This window comes from Monodon monoceros, unplaced genomic scaffold (assembly GCF_005190385.1).
Source record: "Monodon monoceros isolate NGI ecotype Baffin Bay Population unplaced genomic scaffold, NGI_Narwhal_1 Super_Scaffold_12, whole genome shotgun sequence".
NCBI classification, from domain to species: Eukaryota; Metazoa; Chordata; class Mammalia; order Artiodactyla; family Monodontidae; genus Monodon; species Monodon monoceros.
The window spans coordinates 107,647,034-107,659,533 of NW_021703768.1; the positions used below are offsets into that span (position 1 = coordinate 107,647,034).

At 35.1% G+C, this 12,500-nt stretch overlaps 1 protein-coding gene across 1 annotated transcript in view; it reads left to right on the forward strand.

The window, feature by feature from the left end:
• The window catches only part of ADAMTS19 (ADAM metallopeptidase with thrombospondin type 1 motif 19), a 272,394-nt gene that overhangs the window by 153,060 nt on the left and 106,834 nt on the right, over positions 1-12,500 (forward strand). Inside the window, exons 9-10 of the mRNA XM_029216811.1 lie at positions 6,412-6,552; positions 7,972-8,122. Coding sequence (XP_029072644.1) covers positions 6,412-6,552; positions 7,972-8,122 — 292 coding nt within the window. The remainder of the gene's footprint in view (positions 1-6,411; positions 6,553-7,971; positions 8,123-12,500) is intronic.

Below are 12,500 nucleotides of genomic sequence, written 5' to 3' on the forward strand. Positions count from 1 at the left end.
ATTAGTTTCAACTTTCCATCAAATGTACAGAATATTTAGTTGCTCCTATGATTCTATATTAGTTGATAAAATCTATGTATATTTATTTATTACTATTTAAGGAATTAAAAAGAAAATATAATTCTTACTCTCTGAACACTTAAATTCTAGGTAGTAATACTTTGTATATATTACTTAAAATTCACCAGAAATAGAAGATAGTTCTGATATTTTTTGTGCCATATATTTGAAGGTTACAAAAGTTAAGAATCATGAGAAATATGTGCTAGAATTTATTGAAGAGTCCTTTATATGGCAAGAAGGGCTTAAAATTTAAGTTACATTTGTAAATACAAATAAGCTGTGGAAAGCATTCTGAAAGGAAGGGACTGTACAAAACAGTAGGCTGGAATTAACTGTTCCAGTGGAAATTAGATTGAAATCAGTTTACAGATTATTTGAAAACAAGATAAAAAGTTTGGATTTTATCTTGTAGCTCATTGGTTCTCAGAATTTTAAGTAAGAATCATTGATAAAATGTGTTAAAATAAAGTTTCTTAGGTCTTAGGCCTCTTTTAATCGGTTGGGGTAGAGCTCAGGAATCTGCATTTTAACCAGCCCTTTGGTTCATTATTCACTTTTTCAGTATCGTTGCTTGCCAAGGAAAATTGAAAGATTTTACCTAGGGAACTAGTTTTTGTTAATGTTTTCATAAGGAATTAAAATAATTAAATAATTGTTTAATAAGGCAAAGAGTTAAGGCCCGGTGTGAAGGGGTTATCCAGAAGTGAAGAACAACAATCCAGAAGTGAAGAAAGTCACCTCTTGTCTTGGTTGATGGAAGTAGTGTTGGAAAAGGAGGAATGGGTGGGAGAGCTTTATGGAACGTAGAAGGACAGGATCCAGGCATCTTTTAGCTGCATGAGGGCAAGGGATGGAGTGTTCCAGCCCCAGTATATGATAAACTCCTTGAGGGTAAAAACTGGATCTTATTCATGTTTACGACCCCAACTCAGTACAGTGCCTAGCACTTAGTGTGTTCTTAACAAGTATTTGTTGAATTGCTAGATAAAACTGTCGTGTAACACACAGCAAAGTCAAAAGGAATCTCCTTTTGTACCCCTACTTTATTTATTTATTTATTTTTTTCTTTTTTGGTGTACGCGGGCCTCTCAGTGTTGTGGCCTCTCCCGTTGCGGAGCACAGGCTCCGGACGCGCAGGCTCAGCGGCCATGGCTCACGGGCCCAGCCACTCCGCGGCACGTGGGATCTTCCTGGACCGGGGCACGAACCCGCGTCCCCTGCATTGGCAGGCGGACTCCCAACCACTGCGCCACCAGGGAAGCCCCCTACTTTATTTTTTGACCTCTGTTTTTTTATCTTGATGCTGACTGACTTTCCATTGCCTCTTGACTTACCAGTGGAAGTACATATTTGTTTTGTGCAAAGTGAAATGATTTAAAATATAAAAAGTAATGAAAATGTCTCATATTTCTTAATGTTGGGCTTTTTTCCATGAGTACACAGGAGTGAAGTTACATCAAATCAGATATAGCCACTGAATGGTATGAAATTACGTGTCATTTGTGATAGTTTGTTTCCTTTTATAAATTAATTTTTTCTATATAATATATGGCTTTTAGTGGAAAATAAGATATTGTGACAAAATGTTTAATGTATTCAGCACAAAAAAGTTTACTCTCTTAAAATATGACTGTTGACAAATTGGATCCTTTCCAAATTATCCAAAAAATGTGAGTGAATTCATAAATGTTCTCTTCTCTGACTCTTTAAACATCAAAAGGGACCATCTTCAAAATCCAAATGCTTCTCCAGCTTTCCCCAGGATATCACAAAACTTCCTGGCAGAGACTTTTAAACAAGTTGAGAAGTTTTATAAGATAAAAATATTTTCTCAGTTGACTTGACAACCATGTACAATGTTAGTGGAGAGTTTATTTGCCCAAGGCTCTTTCTCAAAGTGAATTTAAACTGAGATTATTAAAATGTAGCTCAGTTGCACAGTGTGAGGAGAGGTGTTGCTAATGTCTTACTTCGAGAATGTTTTCCATGCAGTGCATGCGACTTGGTTATGGGACTGTATATGTGAAGGTGTGTTTCTGCTAACAGAGAGGAGACATTTAAAATTATTCAGAAAATAAACCTTATATGTAAATGGATACTTTTGATCTATAGTTTGGTGATTTAACGTTCACTTCTTTTGACCCATCAGACTGCCTGGGTCTGAGTCACAGCTCTGCTATTAACCTCAGCACCTTCGTAATCTGTAAGATAGGAGTCACGATAACAGAAACATTCTGGGGGTATTGTGAGGATTAAATGATATCATCATTGTAAATGATTAACATAGTGACTGGCGCAAATAAAGGTTCACAGTTGTTTTATTTCAAATCTGTAGGATCAGTACTAAGCAGTGTCTCCTGATAGTTCCAGATGTGTGGTTATAAAAAAAAAAAGCCCTGTCCCAATTTAATGATAACTTCTGTTACAAGTTAAATAGCTTTAGGAAAATTTAACTAATGGTAAACAATGCTTGTATCACCAGATCTCTCCATGGCTGTAGCTAATTTCGTACATGAGAATCAGGATCCCAAAAGGAAGATGATCATCTGCATGAGAAGTTGTAATCTTCCCAATTTGGAAAATAACATTACACTGCTTTGGGAAAATGTCCAAATTGCTAAATCTTGGAAGGAGTCCCTCTCCTTCTCTCAAATGGACACATTATTTAAGAAGTTTTATTATTTCTGAAAAGGACCAGTTGCCTTTCAAAAATAATAGCATTTGTGTATGGTTTGAAAGACTGCACCACCACAGATGGAAGAGTTGAGTATGTTCCACATGGCAAGTGGCTGTTGTTATAACAGGGTCACCCGGCAATGTGTGCTGCAGCCAGAATCCCTGGGGGAGGTGAAACAGTGATGCAGGCAGGGGCGGCATTGGAACCGTACAGTCAGTGCATTAGGCGTCTTTATCAATCTGGGAGATTGTGGCATATTTACAATTTCTTATTTTAGTTTAACATTCAGACAAAGTAACTTCTTGCCATTATTATTTACTTGGCTTTTCTTAAATCCCCACTTTCATGAAAGTCAGCCAATACAGCAGATTGCCTTTAATGATGGTTATCTCTGTGTTTTTTTGACAAATTAGAGAGATAGGATAAAACTTCTCTGATTTACTGCCCCAGTTTAAAAAAAAAAAAAAAAAAAGGTTATGGGTTCCTGCTATATTGCAGGCACTGTGCCAGGCATTTTATATCATCCTCAGGTAACCTTCACAACCAGTCAGAAAAGTATATTTAACAGATGAGGAAACTGAGGCACATTTATTCCTTTATTATTATTTAAATTGCCTCTGGTCACATGAATAAGGGGGAGATACATGATTGAAATCTACCTCCTACGTCTTTCACTCTAGCCCTCAATAAGTGAATTGGCCCCTACCTACTCCATATCATGTCTTACTTTTTCTCTTTATCTTCAAAGTATGAAAACATTTTTCTTCCTGTTCTCTCTGTCAGTCATTCTATTAATATGTATTGATACAAACCCTATTTAAGGACATTAGTTAGACGAGGAAAGAGAAATATGGTGTATCATATAGGTGAATTTTTGTAACACTAAAAGTGAAGGATGATATTCAACAGTATATTTTAAATTTTATTTATATAATTTCCATAATCTTCAAGTTAGCAAACATAATGAACTTTTAATTCATTACTCTTCTTCATAAATTAATTAATTCCATCTATATCATTTTCTTCTTTCAAAAACATTAAATCTAACCATTTTGATTTAAATCTTTATTTAACCAAAAATGTAGTTCAATAGTCTTGAAAATTTTCATTTTCATATGAGAAAATATAGGTAGTATAGTTGTAATTTCCTTTAGCAACTTCTATAACAATATTCTTTTATTAGTATTTTAAAATATCATATATATATATTCCTGTTCACAAAATTTTTCTGAAAGACTATTTATTATCTAGATCATTACACAATGAGAAAAGGGAGCATTGGACTATCTTGCCATCATCTCAAACTTAACATGTGCAAAACCAAGCTTTCCTCTTTCTACTTCTTCAGTATTAACTCTCTCACAAACAGTTATTTTAATGTCCTCATTATGAGAATTCATAGGAGATTATATGCAACTTTTACTGAAATAGAAGTGATTCTGTTGGGTTGCCCAAAAAGTTCATTCGTATTTTCCCATAACCTCTTGCAGAAAACCCGAACGAACTTTTTGGCCAATCCCAATACATGCTGACTTGGTTCAACATTTAAATACCATTTATAGAGTATGGTTCCCATATGCCAGGATCTTAGAGCAATGAGTAAGTTCCTATCCTCAAGAAACTGTAGAGATAACCAAGAGTAAAAACATACAGTACAATGTAGAAAACACTGTAGTAATGTTGTTCACAGAATCCTGTGTTGGGAAAACAGAGACAGTACAGGTGAGGTGGGAGTTTAGTAAAAGAAAACCTCGTGAAAGTAATCTACGTGAATCTTGAAGATCAAGTAGAATTTATCCAGGGAAAGGTGTTGAAGGCAAGGCACTTTGGATAGGGTCAGGGAGGGAATGGACTTCAGTGGTTAGTCACATGATTCTAGAGCCAGACTCCTCAATTCAAACATCACTACTTTCCACTTTCTTGTTGTGTGACCTTGGGAAAGTTACTTCTCATCAGAAGAAAGGATATTATAAAAGTTCCTACCTCATAGAATTGTTTAATTCAAGCTTATAAGCCCCTTTTTTATGGTATATGACACAGAGAAAATGCAAGAGAATAAGGAACAACATAATGTTTGGGAAACTACAGGTCATTTGCTCTTGCTGAAAAGAAATGCAATAAATGGCTTGGAAGAAGATTAAGAAACTGTGTACCATGTTAAGGAGCTGGAAATTCCTATATAGGTAATGGAAAAGCAGACGAAAGGCAGCCCGATTGTGTTTTTAAATAGATCTTACTGGAGCAGGGCAGGAGGAAAAGGGAGAATGTTGCCAAAGATTAGAAGCACAGAACCCACTCAGAATGCCATAGTAATTTTCAGGATTAAATATTTTTATAATCCTCTTTAATAGTAACAGAAGGAATTGAAAGGAAATAACAGTTGAAAGAAATATTTAGAAAGTAGATTAGCAGGGCTTGCCCCTAACAATTAGTAAATAATTGGGTGATAATTTGGGAGAGGAAGGAATAAATGATGACCTGAAGATTCTTGGGCTAGCAAAGGCACACAAAAGAGAACAAGCGAGAAAAAGAATTCAGGAGTACATAGAGGTTTGAAAGAGAAAATATTAAGGGCAGCTTTTAGACATACTGAATTTAACAGTCTTCTAATACGTCCATCAGAAGATAAGTCAGAGTTTTAGAATAGAGTTACAACTTGGAGCAACAGATTCAGGATTCAGTAGAAAAGATGAAGATGGCCGAGAGTGTTCAGGTTTCCCAGGGACAGTTTGTGTTTTATGATGAGTGGAGGAAGACTATCTCGTGAAGCACTTGAGGAAAAATAATACTTTAATGTGTTTTCGGATTTGATAAAAGGAATGAATAAAGGATCTTTAGGCAAGAGCAAGAATCTAGTGTGATTGAATAGAAACTTACCACTTCTATGTGCTTCATACCTGCTACTATGTCAAAAATATATCTATAGATCATTTTGATACAGGTGAACTAAGCATGTTATTTACTAGATTGATTGGGAGAATGTTTTTTACTAAGTGAAAACATTGACCTTTAATATAGACCATAAAATTTTAAAAATAAATCAGTCTGAAATCTAATGTTATGTTGACCTTTAAAACTAATTTCTCGGGACTTCCCTGGCAGTCCAGTGGTTAAGACTTCACCTTCCAATGCAGGGAGTGTGGGTTTGATCCCTGGTTAGGGAGCTAAGATCCCACATGCCTCGTGGCCAAAATCCAAAACATAAAATAGAAGCAATATTATAACAAATTCAATAAAGACTTTAAAAATGGTCCACATCAAAAAAAAATTAAAAAAAAAAAAAACAAAAAACTAATTTCTCTCCGAATAGACCAGTGGTTGCCAAGGGGAAGGGAGGGTGTGGGAGTTTGGGGTTAGCAGATGCAAACTGTTATATATAGAATGGATAAACAACAAGGTCCTACTGTAGAGCAGAGGGAACTGTATTCCATATCCTGTGATAAACCATAATGGAAAAGAATATGAAAATGAATGTGTATATATATAACTGAGTCACTTTGCTGTACAGCAGTAATTAACACAACATTGTGATTCAACTCTACTTCAATAAAAAATAAAAACAAATTTCTCTCCCATTATTTTAATTATTTAGCTGTTGTTTAATTGCAAGTATAATAACAGGTTAAAAATATCTATCTAATGTAATTTTTAAATTTTATATTCCAAATCAGCATGGGGATTAATCATGACAATGACCACCCATCATGTGCTGATGGTCTTCATATCATGTCTGGTGAATGGATTAAAGGACAAAATCTCGGTGATGTCTCGTGGTCCCGATGTAGCAAGGAAGATTTGGAAAGATTTCTAAGGTACTGAGGTCACTAGCTGTTGCTGTGTCATGAATGTGTATGTGTGCCTGCTTCCTCTACCAACCTGGGAGGGTGGTGTGGCAGAGGCGGACAGCCACCAGATTAGGAATCAAGGTGCTGGGATCCACTCCTGGTTCTCCACTGACTCATGGTGTGAACTGGGACATATTATTTAACCCACTTGTTTCTTAGTTTCCACACTTTCAAACAAGAGGATGGGCAAGGTGATTTGTAAGGTTGAAAGTTATTATAATGATAAAAAATCTTTCATAATATTTAATTGCCTCTTCAAAATTTCTTAGTGGAAACATTTTCATTGTTCATCCTTCTATATCTGTTGTTATAAAGAACCTCTTTAACAAAAGCTCCACCTTTCCACTGTGGTAGTTCTGCACTCTGAATCTTTTTTCATTAATGTCAATGCATAGTTTTCACCATTATAATAGTCCTTGATTCTCCTCTTTTCAACCTTCAACTTTGGTAATACGTAGCTTCTGCCTGGTTGGAAAAGGAAATGAAAAAAAGTATTACTGTTCTAATTTTCATGTTAAAGCCCTGTTCTTTACTTTTTCCTTCAGTAATAGAAGGGGAAGATGAAACGGTACCAGTAGATGTTATGTAAAGTCCCAATTAGTGAGTGAGAGATGCTTAAAGTATCCAAAAGTCTAAGTAAGAAATATAGGAACATCTAACTAGCTAAATTCACTACACAAATTTATTTTTCCATACCATTTAAATTGTCAAGCTAATTTTTTGTCAAATGAATATTAAAATCTACTAAAATATATTTATTACATTACTATAACTCTTTCCAGAAATATGTGCAGTAGAGTCTGGGCATTCTCTCTGTCACTGCAACAGTAGCCCCTCAGTAGGCCCTAATGAGTGCAGGATTTTGTGTAGTTGTCTTCTCATGAATCAGAACTATGATAAAATTAAATTTTACCCCATAAATGGAAGTTGTAGTACAATGTCAAGTAGAAAAATATTCACACTATTAATAGTCACTTGAGAATGCTTTCCATAGATTCCTTAAATCCCAGAATATAGTTGATTTCTTACCTTCATACATTACTTTTGGACAAGTTACTCTCTGAGCTTCTTCATCTTATAAATATGTAAAATAATAACCACCTCACAGTGTTATGTAGATTAGCTGAGTTAATCCATATGAAAGATCTTTAAAAACAAAAAGTCCTGTTAATCTGAACTTTTTTTATTATTAGGTTTATCGTAATAATTATAAACAAATGATTCTCATACATGGGATAATTTCTATGAGCATTCAATAGAAGAGCTTATAAATAAAAGTAAGAACATATTTTAGTAGTATCGAAATGTTTCCTGTTGCTGTGTTAACTAATTATAACAACTTTTTGCGTTTAACTCAAAATGTTACACATATCTGCATATCGCCAGGTCAAAGGCCAGTAACTGCTTGCTACAGACAAATCCCCAGAGTGTCAATTCCGTGATGGTTCCCTCCAAGTTGCCAGAGATGACATACACTGCTGACGAGCAATGTCAGATTCTCTTTGGGCCATTGGCTTCCTTTTGTCAAGAGATGCAGGTAAGAGTTGTATCCAGGTAGGATTTTTTTTAAGTGTATGTTCACATCCATTATTTAGAAGTATTGATTGGGAGAGGGGAAGATGACTTTATTTTAGAGTTTGTGGCTTCAAAGCATCCCAGTATTGGAAAGAAGGATTTTCTAAGAAAAGGTTTCTGCATTTTCCCCCTAACATTTTGAAAGTGATTAGAAATAGGTGTCGGTATTTAATTAAAGCCAGGAAGGAATGACCCAAGAATTTCTACTTCAAAAATGGCACTGAAGTCAGAAAAGTTTTTGCATTATGCCAGTTCACTGCTTTTGTTTTAAATCTCTTACTTGCTTACGTGGTAGGTAACCGGGTGAAAATGTCATAAAAATGATATATGAACATGTAATTTTGGAGGAAGGATTATATCTTTTAACTCTGAAAATAAATTGTTAAAAATATGTTCTATAGGAATAAAAATTAGAGAGTACATTTCTAAATAGTTAAACTAAAGGAAAAGGGTAAACGTCTGATGGTGAACTAAGCAGTGTCTTTATATTAGTATTCAGTCACTAGTTACTCTGAGAGGCCAATTGTCCCATTCTAGAAAAATCTAAAATCTGAAAGATTGAGCAAAATGACCTTGATAATTGATGTAAGAATTTAGTTCTATTTACCCTTCCTTTTTTCTTTTCTTCTGTCTTCCTGAAGCTCATCCCCTAGCTGCCCATTTCTTCCTACCTCTTTCCAATACACATACTCACGCACACTTTGTATTGCAGGCTTCAACTGATAATCATGCTTAGAGTGAATTGAGAGCTGTGTTTCACTGTACCTAAGTTCTGTGATTGCCTCAAAGGAGTTTGGCTTTGTTGAAGATAATGCTGTCTTGGATTACTGGCAGAATAATTAAAATTCATTATAAGGAAAAGGTTATACAGCATTATGACATATGCTCTCTCTGCTTCGTTGTTCTTATCAAAGGAGTTATTCACTTGTTTGTTACTTTCCTCTTATTAATTTCCCACCCTAGTGTGTAAGCTCCAGGAGGGCAGAGTGTTTCTCCAGCACCTAGTCCAATGGCTAGCACATGGTAGGCACTCAGTGAATATTTGACTTAAGATTAAAATAAGTGAATGTATGAAGAAGTTGGAGTTCCATTAAATGTGACATGTGAAAGAATGTATAGACTGTCATACTCATCTGGCAATATTAGACCTCAAGAGGAACTGATATAGGTGTGTGATTGTGACTGGACACCCAAGGGTTCACATGTGGCAGACCAATGGATCCTTGGAGCTTAGCATTGGGTGTGATAATTACAGCAGTAGCCAGGTTGACTTTGTATTATCTGTCCTAATACCTCTCTGATCTCATCTACCAATCTTGTTCAATCTACTCTCATCTCCAAGGACTTTAGACAATCAAAAATTGGGTCACAATCTTCTTTCTTAAATCGTCATGGTAAAATGAACGTTTTGAGGTCCACAAGTTTGGTTTTGTAGGTAAACACATCTACATGCTGAAATTATCATGTTTTGGAAAACAGAGTAGGCTGCCTATGATTACTATCATACTATTGCATAGGAGATGGTTTCAGTTCATGTAGTACAGAAAATTGATAGACTTGATCAATGAAAATTGTTCATATTTTATGAAGTACCCCAAGTGTTAGAAAAACTCAGCAAATGATCAACTACAAAAGTGATTTTGGTAAATTTTAGATCATTTTTCATAAATACTATTTTTAAAAATTTTAGAAATTATTTTAAATTATATATTGCAGTTAGTTAAATTTTACTAGTACCATTCCACAATATTTTGAACTCTAAAATGGATGCCACAGGGTGTAAATCATTTAGATTTATGACCTATTTTGATTCTTATAACAATTATATGCCATAGTTGATATTTAGTCCTGTTTTACAGATCAACAGTTTGAGGCCTGTAGAAGTTAAATAACACAATTAAGTTATTACATCTATGCAGAGGGAGTGTTAGATGCAAATCCAAAGAATAGAGTATATGTAACCACTATGCTCTACTGCTTCTTATGGAATTCAAACTTCTTTACTTTGTGTCTTTGTGTGGGAAAAACCTTAGATCAAATCCTGTGTTTAGACTGAATTTGCTTTATCCCTTACAGCACCTACACCATCAGGGTCAAGAAATATTTTAATTGATTTTTTAAACTTTTTTAGGCTATTTGCTCTATTTATATGGTTGTTTCTCACTAACCTACCTGCATGGATTTTTTTCCTCACCTCTGAAAGTATAACTATTTGTTAGGGGATATTAAATCCGTTTCTTAATATCCTAGGATGTTGCCTTGTTTTAAACTAGGCATTTTGCACAAACAGAATTAAGTTTTAGGTCTTAAGTATCCAGAAATGTTCTCCTTTTTTCCCCTGAAATTATCTATATGTGACATTTTTATTCATAAAACCAGATTTTTCTCTAGTTCTATCTGTGTGTAATCTTCATTAAGGACACTTTTAAAATAATGCCAGAAAGGATTGGGCCGCTGTGGGCAGTCAAGGAGAAGCAATGCCTCCTAATAGGGGTTTGGTTGGAGAGCACTGGCTGGAAAGGCATGAAGCCTGGGCTCTAACAGTGGTTCTGCCTCTCATTAGTTGTGTAACCTTAGTCAAAACTCTTTTTCTTTCTAAGCCACACTCTATAGAACAAGAAATAGAGCTATGTTATCTTTCGAAGTCTCTTAGGGCTAAGAGGCTGGACTTCTTTCATTCTAAAATCCAAAACAGCATTCTGATACCACCCTTGAAAAATCATCATTTCCACCCCAAATCAGTGCAGCTTACATGCAAAGCATAGAAATTAGGTAGGTAGGTAGGTAGGTAGATAAGTATGTAGATAGAGCCACAGAAGAGATTATTTAAAAATTCAATCACTGATTTGATAAATATTTATTGAGTTCCAGCTACTTTCCAGGTGCTGTTCTGTGTACTAATAACACAGTAGGAAGTAACCCCCAGCTTCATGGAGCTTAATTTTAGCTGGGGAAACAGACAATAAGTACATACATATATGATATGTCAGTTAGTAATAAGTGTTTTGGAGAAGTATAAATTCAGGTAACAAAGACAGGGAATACAACCAGGGATGGGAGGGTAGGAATGGTGCTATTTTATACAGGATGATCTGGGAAGGCTTCCTAAAGCAAGTGACATTTGTTTAGAAATCTGAAGGAAGTTAGGTAGCCAGCCATGCATTTATCTTGGGAAAAATGTAGCAAGAAGAAACAGAAAGCAAATGCACTGGCATGGAGTTAGGTTCATATTTTAAGTTTAAGATGTCCATTGGACATCCAACTAGAGATGTTTGCAGGTCCAGAATAGATATCTATCTGGAAGTCCTCAACAAGTAGGAGATACTGAAGACACGATATTAAATGATGACACTAGGAAATGAGTTAGAAGAGGAAAAATTCGAAGAGTGAGAACTTAATCACTACAATATTTAGAGGTTAGGAAAATAAGGAGGAAGCAACAATTAAAACTTTGAAGAAGTCTATTGGTAGGAATCGAACCAAGAGAAAGTAAGATCTTGGAGGCTAAGTGAAGACATTTTTCAAAGTGGAAATGATTAGAAATTCCAAAAGCTGAAGACAAGGGGAGTAAAATGAAGTCTGAGAATATGCAATTGCTATGTTTTTCCCGCTGGGTTTGGAACACTATTACTTGATGCTTTCTTGACATCCCTGAACACCTGAGGGTAAGGAAGTAGAAATTAAAAATATAAGGGGAAGTAGTTATAAGTGTAGAAGATAGAATAGTTCAGCACGTTAAGCCACTCATGTACACTTTCAAGGGGATACACGTGAAGTCGCCATATCTACCAGTCTGTCATCTAGACTTTATACAAAACGAACCTCCTAGAAGGCAAGCTCCATAACATCAAAAGAGTTGTCAGTCCTTTTTATCACTGTACCTCTGGCACCTAAAAGAGTGCTCAATAAGTATTTGTTAAATTAAAAAGTGAATCAACTGAATGATGGAATAATAACTCTAAAATTTTACTCATAGAAATAGTTGATTCTTAGATATATAATATGTCCAGAAAATATGAAGATAACCATCTAAAATATTAATTCAATGGCTCCATAAATAACAACCTATAAGGGTATGTAGCTTATGTTTCATAGCTTACACATGAGTTAATCAGGCATCCGTATGTCCATCTTATATCTCCATTCAGTTATACGTAAGTGTTGAGCTACATGGAGTAAGGATTTGCAGCAACTTTTCAACGTGTGTGTTTCTGGTACAATATGAGACAATGGTAGTTGGCCCATAGTATTTGAATTAGATATTGCTCTTTCATTCTTACTGACAAATAGTTATATACAAGCACTAGGGACTCCAACATTATGTACATGCTGATCTAATT